Below are 18236 nucleotides of genomic sequence, written 5' to 3'. Positions count from 1 at the left end.
TGCATGTTAGATAAATGGTATTATATAAATTGCTGCATAATATTGGCTGTGAGAAGCAAAGCTGAAGTAATTTAGAGAATGTTCTCCTCTGAAAAATAAGGCATGACTTTACATGCATATATTATGTGTGCAACTAGAGGCTCATTGATTGGTTTACACCGGGGGTGCAAGGCATTTAACAATCTAGGTCGCAGACGATGATCTTGAAATCTATCTTTATGAATCCCTAGCAAAATTCTTAAGGAAATGACATTAAAAAGAAAAGCTTTCTTGCTTTTAGCCCTCTTTAAAAGTGTGCCTTGGGAATACTAGTTGTTTTCAGGGCTATTTTGAAGTTAAGGTCACATCTCACCTGACTTGACGGAGTTACCCTTTTCAAAAATAGCTTTTAAAACATTTACTTGTTCTGTTTACAAAAAAATTTATTCATTGTATAAAGTTTGCAAAGATAGAAATTATAGAGATGAAAATAAAACCCTTCAAAATGCAGCCACCCCCGGAATAATGACTGTTTACTCTGGTGTCTGTAGGCTTCCTTCTGCCACACAGCCCCGCGGAGGGTGCCCGCTGCCTCTGGCACACAGCGCGCGGGGAGCTAGCTACCTTGGGAGAAAACACCACGTAGTAGCCGGTGCCCTTGGCTCTGCAGGTCAGCTTGCACACGTCCCCTGGTAGGACACCGGCATACTTGGGGACCCACTCCACAAATGTTTTGACTCCTTTTGCATCAGACTGATATCCATTTTTGGCCTCACACTGCTCATGCCGAAAAGACTTGCCTAAAAAAGACAAACATGTCGCGTTATTAGTGTACTGTTGTGAAACTTGCACAGATTCTTGTGCATTTACATAATTTTAAGATGCTCAATTTTTTCTTTTACAGCCCCTTTAAACACCAGTGCTGAAGAGTCTTCATGGATTCACAGAGTTGACAACATCAATTATTTTCTTCCCACGCCCTGAATACTCAATTGTTTATAACAGTAATTTAAAAGTCACTCATGTATGTGTTATTGATTTTCACACTGGTAGAACTATGCAGTGCATGAGTAGCAGGCTATTTCAACAGCCTGCCTGATGTATGGCCGCTAGAATAGAAATTGCACGTGACGCACAGTGTTTGCGGGCACTCGGGGGCAGCATACCGTTAGTGGGGCAGGGCGTCACGCTGCAGGAACGGTAGATGGCCCTCTTTCCCGTGCAGTAGCGGCCACTGTTTCTGGGTGCCGGGTTATTGCAGTGACGATAGGCAAACTGCACTCCTCCTCCACAGGAGCGAGAACACTGGCCCCAGGACCCCCAGGACCCCCAGTTGCCATGGCTTGAGGTCTGAAATGGAAAACAGAGTACATTTTAACTCAGATGGGAGGACACCATACAAAATGCACACCTGGAAATCACGTGCATTCTGTGACAATGGAAACTTCATCACAGAGTCAAGTTTTCAGTGAATTTAGCCTGGTTATAGGTATTGCAGGTTCTGGAATTACAGTGTGTTTCTGATTCTCGGCAACTCATCTTTTCCGCTTTCCCCCTCCCCTGCACTAGAGGTTCTGAACATTTCACCCTAAGCACTTAGAACACTGCAAGGATCGCCTCCTGGTTTCTCTTGGCCATTTTAACTCACGCATTCTGACATTGCACCCTTCTGTTAATCACCACTGAACCCTGGTTAACTTTTGGTCCACTCTGATCTTGCATCTTTAACATATGATGCTAAAGGTTTTGCATGATACCAGGCATCAGTTCATTGTACTTGTATCGTTTGTCCCACTTTAGTACGAAAGTTCCGCAGTGCCTTTGTTGACGTCACACATCCTGTTTGTGAGATGCCCTCTGCCACCTGCATACACGTATTAGACCTGAGGTTAGTTTAATTTCTAACTAGATTAGGGTTTCAGCCCCTAGAGGGAAAATGTAACAGATACTGAGGTGCACCCACACCACATGCACACATGCCACGTGCCCTGTTTTGACACCCCAGGTCTATCACTCTGCAAACATTGCAGCAGGCAGCTGAGACTCCACGAGGAAGAATGCTGTGAACTCCTTTGCCAAGGTAACGTCTGCAGAACGCTGGCAGGCTGCCTGTGTCAGGGTGTCTGAGAAGCTGCTGGCCTTTGAAGATACAGGCAATGTGCACATGGCAACATCTTTCTAGGGACTTTGGAAATCTTATGAGTAAAAATAAACAGGAGCTCTGTGTGGGCTGTAAAAAGTAAGGTGGCGGTTGCGGACATGGAAGTGGAGTATAGGCGGAGGGTGGGGGTTTTCCCTGCGCAGGCAGTAAGTTACTTCAGCTCCTAAGGTTGGAGGAACTTGCTATGCGGCGGGTAACATGACCATTTTGGAGCTCACTGAGCCTCTATGAGAACCCTGTGTCAGGTCTGCTGCTGTTTCCTTAATGAATCCAAACAATGTGTTCTGTTAACTCTGGTAAGACAAGCTTGGAAGAAAACTTCCAAGAAGTGGGCCCTAGTTGGAGTCTCAAGTAGAGAGAATCTGGGAAGAGTTTCTATGGTCTGCATTTCCTCCGTGTTTTGATGACTGGAAATGGCTCCTGTGGTTAAGGGAGGGAACAGTAAATAGATCTCTCGGGAAAAAATATTTGAACTAGGAAACAAAGCCTTCAGGTGACTGTCCCCACGTGTCACAGGGATGCACTTCAGGTCTCGGGTCTCTGGGGATTGAGTGACAGGAAAATCACTTACCGAATAGTATTTTTTCTTGGTTTTGTCCACGCACTTGCCCTGCAGGCAAATCCTCCCTTTCCCACAGGGCGTCCCCTCCACAGCTGGCAGCTTCTTGGTCAGACACACCATCTGGCCCTGGCGCACCACGGCGCACCACAGGCGGGCGCAGACGTCCATGCCCGGGCACACGGAGTACTCGGGACCGAAGGTCAGGTTGCACTGCTGGGTGGCATCGTAGGTCTGTCCTGGGAGCTCCTCAGGGCCCAGGATCTGCTTGCGAGGCAGGTCCAGCAAACAGTTACCTGAAAGAATAACTGAGATTGAGCACCGTTCCGTGTTTAGGGTGCAGACCACTAAAATCATGGCTGTTAAAGTGACGCCCTCCAGCTGGTGTTGACACAAGACACGCCCACAGATCTGTAGTGTGAGGCCCCAGAGAGGGGAGTCTGGCAGGGAGGGGCGAGAGCAAGGCTGGGTGCCTCTGTGAGCTCACCCACACCCTCCGAGATTTTCAGTGGGTAACGTATTAGCTCAGGGGTACCTGGAATGATGGCAGTGGTGTGACGGAAGGAAAGTGTTTTGTAATGTTTAGTTGTGAAAACAGACATGGTGCTGAGGGACTAAAAGAAACTGGGACAGGCCTAGAGGAAGTAAAATAATGGACGTGACAAAAAGAACAGCAACAACAGATAAGCATTTACCACGCCGAGACACAGTGTTTGTCCTTGGTGCTCTATTTATACTCCGCTTTCCATTTCCTACTTACATTTACCTCATTTATTCTTGCAGCTCACTGGAAGCAGTGATAATGGGTATGATGCCCACACATTCGGTTAGCACCTACAATGTGCTAACAAACATACTGGGTGTTGGGAAAGCAAAGACATTACCCAAATCCACCCCTCAAGGCCTCCCAATAGAGGGAAAGAGATAGACTGAATCAAGTATTTCTCCCAGACTGATAAGAATCTTAATAAAGAGCTCTCAAGAGTCACAGAACAAAGGAGGAGTGGGAGGAGAAGAGAATCTTTGGGTGAGGCTCATCTTCTTATTCTTCTCCTCCTTTTTCACCCCACTGCGTCAGTTTTTGGATGTAATTACTGTCTGTTGGGTGTTTGGAGCGTGTCTGCCCCCAATGAGCTGCTGTCCTCGTGGCCAGGTAATATGGGGCATATATTGGGGCATATTAAGTGCCAGTAATAGAAGCTGGCACTTCAGGGAAAGGATGCGGTTCCAGAAGCTGGAACGTGCCTCACCTCTCCACAAAAAGCTTCCCAAAGAATCCCTGCTCAGTGAGTTAATATCACTAATGTTCTCCCATCCTATGGGAGGGTGTATCCTGCCCAACACTCTGTAGTTTTTGGTTTATTTGATTTTAGGATTTACCTGCTGATTATTAAGACTGCTAAAAATAACAAATATTTCTTACATACTTACACTATTCTCAGTTATTTAAACGTACTAGTTTATTTAATCCTCATGAGAACTCTGCTGAACAGATTCTATTATTTTCTTCATTTTACACAGAAGGAGACTGAGGAACATAAAAATAGATCACTTACCTAAGGCCATACAGCAATGAGAGTTTTATGCTCAGAGCCCACCCTTCTCACCATTCATCATCTTTACCTCTGCTTAGCATGTGGACTGCTTTCTTGTTTTATTGAAGATGTAGGCAAGATGTAGGCCCTGGCTGGCGTAGCTCAGTGGATCGGGCGCGGGCTGCGAACCAAAGTGTTGCAGGTTCGATTCCCAGCCAGGGTACACGCCTGGGTTGCAGGCCACAGCCCCCAGCAACCGCACATTGATGTTTCTCTCTCTCTCTCTCTATCTCCCTCCCTTCCCTCTCTAAAAATAAATAAATAAAATCTTAAAAAAAAGAAAGAAAAGCAAGATGTGTAGGGATGGTTGAAATGGTGGGTATCACACCCAGTAGTAGAAACACCCAGTCTAAAGTCTGATTCCGGCAAAATACTAAAGGGCTCAGTGTTCTTGGCCAAGGTAGTTAACCTCTCCCTAATTTATTTTCAAGCTCTGTGAAATGTTTCTCTTGTCTCTGTGATACTGTAAAGGGAAAATTAGCTAAGGAAGTTATAAGAGGCTGCCAGAAAAACATAAAACAATGCCCAGCATATTTAACAACCACCTCAAGGTTTTTGGGTTTTTCTTTTTAGTCATCATAAGAACATCATATTTAAGTCTTACTTTCTCCCAAGAAGTGAACGATTCAGCACATTTTAAATATACTGCAAACGTTTTCACAACTCCTATATTCAACTTTCTTCAAAGTGAATACCTTAGAATTTGTCAATCTGTGATGGAGGCATTATATGAAAATGAATAAAGAGCAAAGTTCCTATTTAACTTCTGAGCCAGAACGTTTGAAGAGGTAAAGCTTCTTAAGGCAAGCCAGAAAAAGCATTAAAACTAAGAACCCAGCCAAAGAGAACTTTGGGAGAAAAACATCAAGTTAAAAGGAAAACATCAGCATCAAGCCAATAGGAAAGAATGATAGGAAAACCTCACTAAGCTTTGTTTGGAAGGCAGAGGAAGATAGGGCACTGCGGGACTCCTGACAGAGCGTTATCTCCACTGCTACATAGAAGAGGGTATTGTGGAAAACAAACCAGGACACGCGGAACAGACTGCTGGTGTTACAAGGCTGTCACCAAATCTCTGAGACAGCAAGAATGCTTTCCAAGCCTTCAAAAGCACCGTTAAAAAAAAAAAAAAACGTTTTCCCTTTACTAAAAAGCACAGACCGTAAGCCTGGGCAGCTGACTGTACGCTGGGAAGTCGTCACAGGTGTGGGTGCGTGTGGCAGGGGCCTACCTGGTACCTCTCCAGCCACAGTAACTCAGCACCTCTCTGTGGACCTGGAGTCACCGACATCCTTGCTACCTCCCCAGTGGATGATGAGTGAAAAGAAACGGATCATGCAAACAATTTGAAATCAGCGTACAAAAAGGCGAGTTCAAGAGGTGGCATCTCTGTATGAAACTTAATACCAAAGTAGGAGTTTTATAAATGAATAACACATTTGCTTTGCTATTAAAAGTTTGGTATCTCAGCTGCGTGGCTTTCCCAAAGAGGTCCCCTGGAGATGACCTTTTCTTGCTTAAAATGACTCATTCCAGAATTGCCACTAGTATTTTACGCCAGTGTTCTCAACAGTCAGCTTTGTTGCTGCCTTCATTTCTTTTTACTCTGAAATACACAATCTATCGATTTCATCTACAGGTCAAATTCTGTCCTTTTGCTATAAAATAGGTGCAGGCGTCTCTACCAAATGGTAGACTTGTGCCACAGAGCAATAAAAAAAATCAATTAAAAACCTTATTGTGAATCTTGCAGTATAAAATATTTAAAATCTCGGTAATAGTGGATCAGGTATAGATTTCTAAGAATTTTTAAAAACTGTGTACATTTCCAGGGAGGGGTGAAAGAGGAAATCGATTAACCTTTTAGTATCATTCCTATTGGCCTCTAAAAGCTTCTGGTCTACTGCTGACTTTTCTCGATCTGTTTTTTTTTTTTCCTCAGCCACATCTTCACATCTACTTCACGTGTTCTTTCGATTCCGCCCTGTCTGAAACCCTGTCTGGGCTTCGCTGCCAACATGTGTCTGCTTGCTGTGTTCCTTCTCCCTCCTTTCTCCCTTCGTTTTGTTTTAGTATTTGGTATGTATCCACGGATGGTCTCTAAAAGAAAGACAACAGAAATGTGTGCATATCGTACATTGGTCTGTACATATTAAGTGACATGCCATGAGTAGGGTGAAAATTAAAAAGCAAACGCAGTGATTCGGGATGGACGGTTGAAGGAGAGAATGGTCTTCCCACGTCACAGGGGCACTAAGGGGCTGCGGGGGGGCGGTGCTGGGACTCCAGGAAATGCAACAGGAAAACCTTATATATGGATGTAAGGAAGTCAGATATGTACGTATGTATTTATCTGATTTCCACTACTGTTTGTCTTTCATATTAAGGATTAATGGAAATTATTGGACTAAGGTTGGTTGCTCTTCATTCTTTTCATTTTTTCTTCACTGTTTCGAACACTGTACTTATTTTGCTTTCCTTTTCACTACAGAGGTGTGATATTAAGTGTTGGCCCAAATATCCGTGGCCCAGGAGAAATCAATGAACATTCCCAGTGAAACTCACTCCAAGGAGCTGACACCACTGCGAACTCACCCATCATCTCCCCGGCCCTGCCACTCTCCTTTGAGTCTTTATGTGAATGTTTGACATTTAAAGAGGAACTGGTGCAGTATCGGCCCGGTGACAGGTAAACCACTGAGGGCACTGAGCAAGCACAGTGAATTGTTGCTGACCAAAAGAAATTCAAAGGTCTGTTTGTGAAACTGTTAGGAACTTTAGGGACACTCTCTAGCAGATACAAGGCCAATGGAATCACATTAAAAATTCTGCATGTGAAAGGATGAGGCCTAGCTTTTTAACCATGTGTGTCACCATGGACTTAAAACATACGTCTTATCTGCAGACTCTAGTAAAGAGCACATTTTTGGTGAAAATCAAGATACTATCACAATGAGCTTTGAATTGATGAGGACTACCTTAAAACCTGAATGTTAAGTCTGCTAGACTTAGTGGGGTGATCGCATATTAAGGTATATGAATGTTAAATCATTGTATCGTATATCTGAATAACATAATATTATATACCAACTAAACTTAAATAAAAAAAACCCCTAAAATATTTAAACAAATAACAGGCTATAAGTACAGACACACTACATATTAAAAATATAATAAGGACGTTATAAACAAATTTATGCCAATAAATTCTGATCAAGATGAAAAGAAATTGGATGTTAATGTCATATTACTAGCTTTATAGTCTATACTTAGACAGGATTTTGAGAACTGATTTTCTAAAACCATTTTATCTCCAAAATCCTGTGTTCAGTAAGTGGCTGTAAACTTAGACCTTTAAACATGCTGCAAGTTAATTTTTCAAAGCTGTTTGTCGATTTTCCTTAGCAGCCTGTGTCATGGGTGCACTTGAACTCTTTCTACCTCGGCGGTGGCCTTCTCATCACGGGGTCCTGCGGCTTAGGGATATAGCGGGGGCACAGCTATCATTTCTGGCTTCAAGGTCATTGAGCGTTTAAGAAAGGAAATTCAATAACCTGCTTTCACTGCACAATTTCTCTGCCAGTGATTCTCTTTAGTTTTGAGGATCACACTCCTGGCCAGCTTGCCTGGAGCTAACTTGCATAAACACTGCAGATCATCTGCAAGTATCTTGGCCAGGCTGGCAGGGGCTGGGGGTTCCCATGAGACATGGCTTCTCCTTTTCTGAATCACAAATCTGCAGGCACAGTTATTTCGGTGTGTGCATACTAACTTTTCAACCATAACCTAATTGCTACATATTCCTTGTTGGAACTAAATCAGGAAACACTCCGTATTAATGAATTTAAATTTGGCAGTGGTTGCATGCTATAAATGTCCACCTACTTATGGCTAATAATTTTAAAGACAAATCAAATGGTTTGAATTTAATTATACTCTAAGATCCCATTTCTCCATCATTGCTGGAGGTAGGAGGGAGACAGATGAGCAATTTTTTTTACCCATAAATAGATTTATCCAAAAATAGATTTTTCCAGATAATGAATTCTTTAGGTACCATCTCTACCAATTGTATAAATTTCATGAGGGCATCTATTTAAAAACAGCAATTGCTTTGCTGCCTTTATACTTGGTGTCACAATTTAATCTTTTTTTTTTTAAATTGTATTTATTTATTTTTAGAGAGGGAAGGGAGGGAGATAGAGAGAGAGAGAGAAACATCAATGTGCGGTTGCTGGGGGTTATGGCCTGCAACCCAGGCATGTACCCTGGCTGGGAATCGAACCTGGGACACTTTGGTTTGCAGCCCGCGCTCAATCCACTGAGCTACGCCAGCCAGGGCCACAATTTAATCTTTTTAAATAAAAGAAAATCACTTTTATCCATGTATTGAGTTTTGTATCTTGCTGAAGTATAGGGGTACCGTCAGGGATCACGCGGATGGGATTGGGTCTTTGACCTTTTGGAAAACACTGCCGGACCTCTAAGCTTTTAATGTTTTAAGGCCAATCTTACAGCTTTTTGGGTTTCTCCCTTACTGTCAAATGATATAATTTCTTGCCCCCAGTTTACCTCTCTGAGGTGCACCCCCCCCCACGATTACATTATTGCTTAAAATTGTTGATGGCCCGGAAAATTAGAGCAAAAACAAAAGTAGATTATTTCTATTAAATATGAATAAACAAGCTCTGAATGGAAGACTGAGTGAATTCCCTATGAGTAAAATAAAAGGGTTTCATGATATGTTTTCACAGTATCAGTTCAGCCATTGGACAAAAATGCATGTTTTTTGTTTGTTTGTTTGTTTGTTTGTTTGCTTCTCCATTGTCTAGGACTTTGCCTTTCTCTGTGGTTCTTTCCAAGGCTCTGGAGTGAGAATGTCAGAATCTCAACATCTGGAAATTGCCTTTATTAGTTCCTACTGCCACACTGTCACTTAAGTCAGTTTTTCTGGTTGTAATTTAAAAGTCATTGTACTACTTGAATTCACATGAAATGAGAATACTACAAAGAGCATTGCTGTGCATGCTTTTTAAAAATGCACATAATTGAGCTTTGCCATTGCATCATAAGGCCTTTCTTCAGTTTTCCTTATTCTGAAATTACTTCATTCATTATAGGCTACTGATAAAGGTCTTTTTTTAATTGTTGTTAAAACACAAGAATGCCTAATGAATATATTCAAAAGTGAGAGCCTAGTTTTGATGAAATGAATTAATACATCGACTAGGAGAATTTGTTGTCCAAAGAATTTAGGTAATTTAATTAATTAATTTAATATATATGTGAGAAATTCAGATAAGATTTTATTATTGCAAGTGAATTAGATCTATTTCTACTAAAAGTATGTTATTGCTTGTTATAGACCATGAGGTCCTTTGGAACAAACATGGAGAGATATACAAAATAAATACATTTGTTGCAAAAACTTAACAAATCTGAACATGGCTCTTTTTAAATACAGAAACAATGTTTAAAAATGGCAATACTAAAGCACATTTACTGCACAGAAAGTAAGATCATGGATTCCACAAATATGAAATAAATGCATCATTCCAAAATTATGGCAATAAGAAACAGAATCTGCCCAGCATTGTAATTAACTGACCTAATACTTGCACAGGAAAAAGTTTGGTCCCCTTTTAGCCATAAGTATTTGCTGCCTTAGCAACCAAATCCATTCATTTAGTGATTCAAAGTTTAGCTCAGCCTTTTGGAATGTGTAACGTGTGATGCTGAAATAAAATATTAATGTGATTTCATTTTCAGAAAGCCTGAGAAAAGCCCCCAGGAAAAGTAATATCTAGAGTGGACAGTAAGATTCTACCCAAGAGGGACTTCATTAGATATTGACTTGATCAAACTGATCATATAGATAAGCAGATAAGCAAGTAAACATTGATTTTGGGACTTTATCAATACTTAACATTGTAAACTGAGAGCTAAACAGAAAACTACCACTTTACTAGTAGTCAAGCAAAGGCCTAGTTGATGGATTCTTGGTGTTGTTACTAAATCTGAGATATTGAGATGCCCTTTCAATGAACAAAGAACATGTATTTTTTTTATTGAGAAAAATTCTAAAGCAAGCTGTGCATGGATTATATTTACAAATAGGAAATTTTAAAAGTCCCAAGTGGATAAAGCATTGCCACTAACAGAGCAAAAAATGAGTTAATGAACAGATTTTTGCCTGTAAGATATGAAAGAACTATGTGGCAGAATTTCTTTTTGTCTGAGACAAATTGAATTTTTAATCCTTTTGAGATTATGGAGCCAGAAACTTTGTGGAACTAGGGAACATCAGCTATCACAGATTCTCTGTACCCACCTTTGAATCACACATCATGAGTTAAATTTATGGACAATCAATACTCAAGATTTTCTGTCATATTCAATTCAACCACCAGTTCCACAAAGAGACAAATTTTAAGAGAAAAAAAACCAAGAGATGAAAATGTGCTCATTTCTGTAAAACAAGAAACTTGAACAAACTAAGTGGTCTCTGAAGATCTTTTTCAACTCTGAGTCTATTCTCCAGTGTTACTAGTCTTTTAAAATAATTAGAAGTGCTAGGAAATTTGTAGCCACTGGTTTCAAATATTACTTAGGGGTCAGAACTTATTATTTCTTAAAACAGTGACTTTCTTCATACTTTACTATGATCCACGAACCCTAGATTTACAGAATTTAATAAAGTATGCTATGTTGTTGAACTGTATCTAAATGAGAAAGCCAAAGGTTTTCTTTTGATGTTCTTAGAGCATTTTCTCACTGTTCAGACTGATTTTCTATTTCTGGTCCTCAGTTTTTACTCCACTTTCAGGAGAATCTGCTGTCAGGGTGAAACCAAATTCTTCCAATGCATGCAAATCTAAAGAGCTTCCTTTCCCGGCGTTCTGTTGCCATAAAAAGCATCTGACAGAACTGTCACCCACTTCTGAACCACACCCCTGTAATAGGCCTGTAACAAATAATTGTGCGAGTCATATTAATAGCAGGGATACAAGATGTCTGCCAGCGTTCTCACAGGAAGCTCGTGGTGAAAGAAGGAATAAAAGCCAGGATTTCAGGGCACTAGCTAAGCCTTCTGTGTGGTCTCCCACACTGCTTCTCTTTTGAACTTTTCAATTCAAACGCGAAAATATCATTGCTACAATGCCACCAAGGACGTTGGCATTACGCACCAACAGACAGTCCTCTTGCTCCTTCCTTTTTTTTTGGACACTATCTAAACAACCATTGTCTGAGAGGGAAAGATGAATGTCATGGGGACATAACGAAATAAAACTCATGACAATCCCAAGTTGTGTTTTTGAGCCTCTGTTGTCCTCGACAACACATACCATGGCCGTCATCCAGGAATTCTGTGATGGTGGCCGACGCGCATTTGGACCAGGGCTTGGATGCATCGATACTGGTGAGGATGGAAGACATCAAGCGTTTATCTTCTGTGGAACCGAAGTTCTCTTCGCAGAATTTGGAATCGTCGTGGGAGAGGCCAAGCAGATGTCCTAAGGGAAAGAACACAGGAAGCGCAAGGCAGAGTGATTTTGCATTTCTACTTCTCTGTGACAATTATACTGGCACTTGATTTTCCCACCAATTGCACATGAGTTCATTTTTACTACCTTCTCACACAGAGACTGCACCCCTAGGGAAATTAAAGCTGCATGTAGTTAGAAGCACTTAGAGGAAATCCGAAACATTACACCAAGGAGTAGACGTTCCCACAATCCATCTGGATCACACATGCTCAGTGATATGTAGAAAGGCAGCCGTATTTAGAATCAAGAATTTGCAAAGCAACTGTGCAATTATGTCATAGCTCACACGATATATTATTATGATTATTTGTCCGATTTTCCCCCTTCTCTGAGCAACCATAATCCCCAGGAGATCAGAGAACTTTCCCCCCTACTGACTGTTGAACCCCCTCTCCTCTACTTTACTTGATTTTCTGCATGTTGTAAGCCTTAGTAGATGACTTCTATTTTCTGAGCCAAGTAAATAGGTAGATACATAAGAGATGACTGTGAGTGGAGTGGGAAAGAAAGAGAAATGAAATTAGCAACCTTCTGGTTCCATGCAAATGTAAGCCTGTTTCACCCTTTCATTTCTTTACGTTATTTAGTGAGTTGTGAACCTGTACTAGTCTCATAAATAAATGGCATACTTTGATTTACATTTAAGAAATGCCTAAATACCAATGTGCCCATCATGGAGGATTAGAGCTTGAAGAGAAAGACAATATTGGGAAGGTAAGTGATTACCCCCAATCACTCAGCGAGGTGGTATTGTTGTTTATGCCTCTCAGCCACATTCTCCAGTTGGGCTCCCAGGTACTGCCATCTCCATTGTACAAGGTAGACACTATATCACAGAGTTCACAACCACATCCTTGTAATCCAACTAAATTGGCTTCTATTACATAAGTTTAATTTTTAAATAGTCTAAGGGTAAAATGACACTGTCCGGTAAATATAAAATGCTGTTAAAAATAAATCTGGGGCAGCAGTGTTGAAACTCTGAAAAGTAGAGAACAGATATCCTAGTAGCATTTTTGCAAAAGTTTATAGAATCATACGTAAATCACTACACAAGAATGTAGAAAATTCTATAGAAAAAGGATTACCACATTTTCTGTGGGTGTCTGAATGCCAAAGGCAAGAACTTGGGTCATTCCACCGAGAAAGTCCAGCGTGCACCAGGAAAAGCCCAACAGAAATGAAATCTTTCACACTGCATTCCTACCACTTTGGGCCAACTTGTTAAATCACAAACACCTCATAACAAAGTTGTCCACCAAGCAGCTGGTTGCTGTTGTGGCTCAAATTAAGTGGCTAGGGTTTGGTGACCTTCTGAGGTTCAACATTTTTCTACTACTTAGGCAGTTATTTACTTCAATAGTATTCACCAGGAGAGCAAGTTTTCTTTGGGAAAACCTCCCATCAGCAGTCATGTTTTTATGTATTTGGTAAGTAGTGTGGAAGTACATCACAGCCTGCAAAGTACACCCCAAATAACATGCAAGAGAAGATTAGGGTGGCTCGTCCAGTTTGGGAACGGCATGCTGGATTTTAAGTGGCTTAAACTTAGTACATAACACACAGATGGAGAATGCACTCTGTGCTTCTTGAACTTTTCCAAGAGAGAATCTTTATCAGTGACACTGGGATTTGTGGGGAAATTTCACACTTGAGTATTTTTTCCTGGCATAGAAGAGAGGGAAAGTGGCCTGAGGTGACTTTTGCAACATGACATTTATTTAATCCAGGTTCCATATTTTTAAAAGTGTGATTTTTGCATTCTACTTTATAAGATGGTCATGTCTACTTAATAGAGTAATAGGCTTTTTTTCTCCAAACTTATACAAATAAACAGCACTCCCAAATGCATTTTTATTATTGCATTAAGGGACTGTCACTTAATTTGGAGGGTAGGTTTTTGATTTCTGATTTAAAATGTAGGCCACGTGGCAAACACCAGATTCACTGTGAGGGGCCTGAGATGTTTTATTTCACAGAGTGGTAAGTGGTAAAAGATTTCAACTATATAAGCCAAGCAGTTTATAAAAATAGATTTTGGTATAATTTTATGAATATTTTGGCATGCTATTTGACATAATATTGAGAATTTTATGTTCCCTAAGTTTACTGATTTATGAAGAGATGCAACTTCATTTCTGCTGAAAATATATATAAGAGATTCTTATGTGGCCATGAGAGAATATGGCCAGTCTGAGCATGAACAAATCTCAGTTCCACTTCAGCAAGAGCTAACAGGAGATGGGAGTTTTGTAAGATCTCCAAGAGGCGGTCCGAAGCAGGCTGCATGAGCATCCTTTGAGAGAGACAGACGCCTCAGAGGGCAGATGGATCTTCTGTCCTCGGTGGAAACGTGTGTCTGCTGGTTGGGACAGGCACGCTCTCTCAAGGGCAATGAGAGCCACGGCAAGCTGAAGAACATTTAAGCTCCCCAAGAAACACGACGCAGCCAGTTCCACAGTAGTTGGAACCAGGGCACAATGGAGAGAGACCCACGTGACTTCCCTGCAGGAGCCAGGCAGGAATACAAATGGAAGGTCCATGTGAGGGGTGCTTGGATGCTCTTCAGGAAAGACGTGACACACATACTGATGGCTGTGAGCAGAAAGGGCAGTGGCAATTTGCAAGTGCGACCCACCGATCGTGGCATGAAGACATCTAATGCGAGGCATGCAGTCGGCCGATGTCTTTGAGCCCTAAAAGGGCAAGGTGCACAGAAATGCATCCGCTGTTTTAAAGGGACACTCTCAGTAAAGAAAACACACTGGAACACTAGAAGTTGACTAATAGAGAAAAATCCGGAATCTAGGAAATTTAAAATGTGACGTCCCAGCTGCCAGCAATATCTTCGAGTACATTATGAAGGGGAATCAGAATTTATCATGATGTCGTGGGCTGCCTAGGACGTCACATTCTTCTAGGGAGGGTTTGCTCATAAATCACCCTCAGAGACATTTAAGACTGCAGATGTGGATGGGAGATGAAGCCTTTCTCTGAGGAGCTGCCTCCAGCAGGCTTGGAGTGGCTGGGAGTCACACAGGTGCCCCAGAGAATAAAACAGCCCATGAAGAATGTAAAGAAATGCTGGAGGAAATGTTTACAACTCCTAAAGTGATTCATTGTTTTTTCACCAAAAATGTATTTTATGGTAAGTTTTTAAAATGATGCAGAGCCAAGTTATTTGAGGGAGGGGGAGATCTTGGAGGAAGCATGGGGATGGATCCCAGAAACTCACAGAAAAGCCATTGTTAGGCTTGCAAAGACAGAGAGCTCCATCTTTCTCAAGTTAGAGTATAGGGAAAGAAAGGTAAAAAGGTCTCAAAGCAATTTTGTAGGGTAAAAGAAGAGATTAGGGTAAGAGTCCGAGTTATATTGTTAGTTCAGATAGCAAACAATTAGTCGCTTTATACTTTTTCTAGTATGATAATTGCTTTTTAATGGGCAAAAGTGTCATTTTTAGTAAAAAAAGATTTCATCTCTAATATCCAAAACACAGAGTTTTAACATCATCTTCCCTTTCTAAATCCACAGGTGAATCTGGTGTTAGGAAATCTGAGGTAATGTTCACCTGGGTGAAGACCTATTACTTTAAAGGAAAATGTTAGTTCAGCTTCTTGTTCAACTCAGGTATTACTGTACAACCAGGGCTGACTTATAACATTAACCTTGGGAAGGAAATGGTTGTTTTTCTAAACTTTGGTCTGCAAATTAAACAGAATTTCAAGTTCTTGCCTCCTGACCCCAGACCGACCAATGGACAAGGGGACACAGCACCACATCCTAAAAATGGGTCACAAGAAGCTCTGTAATGTGTTTACTTAAGCAAGTACTACTCAGCTGAAGCATCTGTGTCTTCATGAAATCATGTTTTTATTTTACCTAATTTTCCAGCTGGGATTATTGAGGTGCAAGGAGGTCTTGCCAAGGGCTGAAAAGTGAGTCAAGAGCTCACATGGGGTCCCAATCTGGAATCCCCGAGGAAGAGAGCCAGGAGCTCCAATAACTGGACGGCACATGTTTACTCAAATACAGATTCTCGTGTAGAAAATAATAAAACTCTTAAACTCCCAATTCAAAACATTAAACATAAATAGGAAGTGTTGCATCATTGGAAGGAAGAACACTGTTTTTTTTTTTCACTTTATAACTAGCTGTGTCAATATCCTTTTGAATCAAATTCAAGATTGTCCCATTCAAAATAAATGCCGAGAAACCATCAGAAGATAGTATCCACCTCTTGGGCCCTGGGACAAGAGGAAATGGGTTTGAATTTTAGCAGTATACTAGTTGTTGATCTCAGGCACATTTAGAAATTTCTCTGGGTATTGGTTTTTCCCTCTCTCGGGCGACCCATTGAGAGTGAGGATTCAATGATACAAAAGATTCAAAGTGCTTAGAATATCGACTTGACAAATGCCCAGTGCCTGGTGATGGTTAACTGCTTTGTTGTTCTCACGGACACCTTGATTTGTTTATGCTTTTACTTATGAGTATTGCCGTTATTCAATAGTTTGGATATAGTTTGACATTACCGAACACTCTTGATTTGAGAGGGAAGGTAGCATTTCTAATCATAAGAAGAGAGAAATCACACATCAAGTGTGTGATGTATTTACTTTTTGGGCCACCTTCGACTGGCTGAGTTTCCACATGTGGCAGAAAACCTATGGGCCTCCCCTAAAGAAATACGAATTGGAATTTGATTTTTTTAAAAAAATGACACTAAACACTAAATCTCTCCACGCTGCCAGACACAGAGCAAAGACCTATTCCCACCTTTCATCTGGGGGCCAAGAAAGACACAGGGTGGCACTGTTCCAACCGGGTCAGAAAACACTCTCAGTTCGTGTTGATTAAAGCAATGGGTTTGGGGATAAATACCAAGTTTAATCCTAGCTTCCTTTCACTCCACTTCTCACAGACAGTCCTGACATCTGATTCTGTGCACTTGGCTTGGGTCCCTGGTGATTCGAGGGCCTCTGTAGCTTTTCAAAACACAGGCTTGTTTAATCTAATCATCGATGGGAGCGCAGTCACGTGCACATCCACACACCCGGAGAGCTCACTCAACCACAGCCAAACGCAAGGCAGCCATGCTGTTGTGTCTTAACCACTTCCTAAGCCTCCAGCTGAATATTTGACTTCAGGTTTTTCAGTTGCCTGCTTTTAGCTTAGGCAGCATTTTGGAATCTTTCATGGTGAAGAGATTCACTTAGCACATTTTATAATTAACGACCATGAAGCAAAGCGTCGGCAAGTTTGCAAATCATGGATCTCACCCGTCTAAATGAAATCAGATTGTTCCCCCTGCTGTATTAGAAGCTGGCCCGACATCAATAAAATTATTATGTTAAAGAACCATGTGTGCAGCAGGTGGAATCTTTATTATTACAAGCCAATAATAAAAGTTTGACAGGTTAAAAATATAAACTCAAAATATAAGCTTACATTCACTTGAAACTTTCTACAGTTCACATTTGGATTGTAAAATGGCTGTAACCACATTCTTGCCTCCACTCAAGGCACAGGGATGGGGGCTGTGCTCTCGAGAGTTTCAAGCCAGTTTCATGCACGTCCCGACAATTTAGCCGATGTTTATGTGCGCATAACATAGAAAGGAGGAAGGCAAAAATTACTGTCTCTGGAGACTCTAAGGTCATTAAAATCCATTTTCCAGAAGCCTGTGTTGGCATCCGTTGAGTCTGTACCTCCAAAATCTAGCTCTTTCTTAGAAAGAATTAGCAGGAAAAGAGAAGCATCCTACTTAACATGCGGGACATGAAAAGAGTCACTTTCCAAATTGTTCACTTAACCCACTTCACTCTGCCTCTAGTGCTATGGACTGAAAAGGTGCCAGAAGGGACTTCAAGTTGGCCTCCATTATCTGATATTTTATTTCTCAACACACAATGTTTTCAGATGGAGGAGGTAAAATAGCAAAGAAAATTTTGATTCAAGTGCAATGACTTTGTGGTCTAAACCACTACATATAAAGAGAGGATGCAGTGGGGCACTCTATGAAACATTTCAGGTCGGGTAATGGAAGTGTTATTCTTAACCAAATGTATCCTTCACAGATTCCAGAAGTAAAGAAGAAAAAGTATGGAAAGAGCCTGGGCCCTGGCTGGCGTAGCTCAGTGGATTGACCTCGGGCTGCGAACCAAAGTGTCGCAGGTTCGATTCCCAGTCAGGGCACATCCCTGGGTTGCAGGCCATGACCCTCAGCAACCGCACATTGATGTTTCTCTCTCTCTCTCTCTTTATCTCCCTCCCTTCCCTCTCTAAAAAAAATAATAAAAATTAAAAAAGAAAAAGAAAGAGCCTGGAAACTTTCTTCACTGCCTATGTTTTGGGCCTAGTAACATATCTACAGTCTGTGTGCATGAAGCAAACAG

At 41.2% G+C, this 18236-nt stretch overlaps 1 protein-coding gene across 1 annotated transcript in view; it reads right to left on the bottom strand.

Moving 5' to 3' along the window:
• Positions 1-18236, bottom strand: part of ADAMTS5 (ADAM metallopeptidase with thrombospondin type 1 motif 5) — a 45972-nt gene that overhangs the window by 10416 nt on the left and 17320 nt on the right. The window contains exons 4-7 of the mRNA XM_045851227.1: positions 11641-11808; positions 2712-2995; positions 1146-1329; positions 604-779 (exon numbers count right to left, since the gene is read on the bottom strand). Coding sequence (XP_045707183.1) covers positions 604-779; positions 1146-1329; positions 2712-2995; positions 11641-11808 — 812 coding nt within the window. The remainder of the gene's footprint in view (positions 1-603; positions 780-1145; positions 1330-2711; positions 2996-11640; positions 11809-18236) is intronic.

This window comes from Phyllostomus hastatus, unplaced genomic scaffold, assembly GCF_019186645.2.
Source record: "Phyllostomus hastatus isolate PE091 unplaced genomic scaffold, TTU_PhHast_1.1 phas_contig_86, whole genome shotgun sequence".
Lineage (NCBI taxonomy): Eukaryota > Metazoa > Chordata > Mammalia > Chiroptera > Phyllostomidae > Phyllostomus > Phyllostomus hastatus.
The sequence above is the reverse complement of the archived record's forward strand: the minus strand, read 5'-3'. Positions and strand labels throughout refer to the sequence as shown.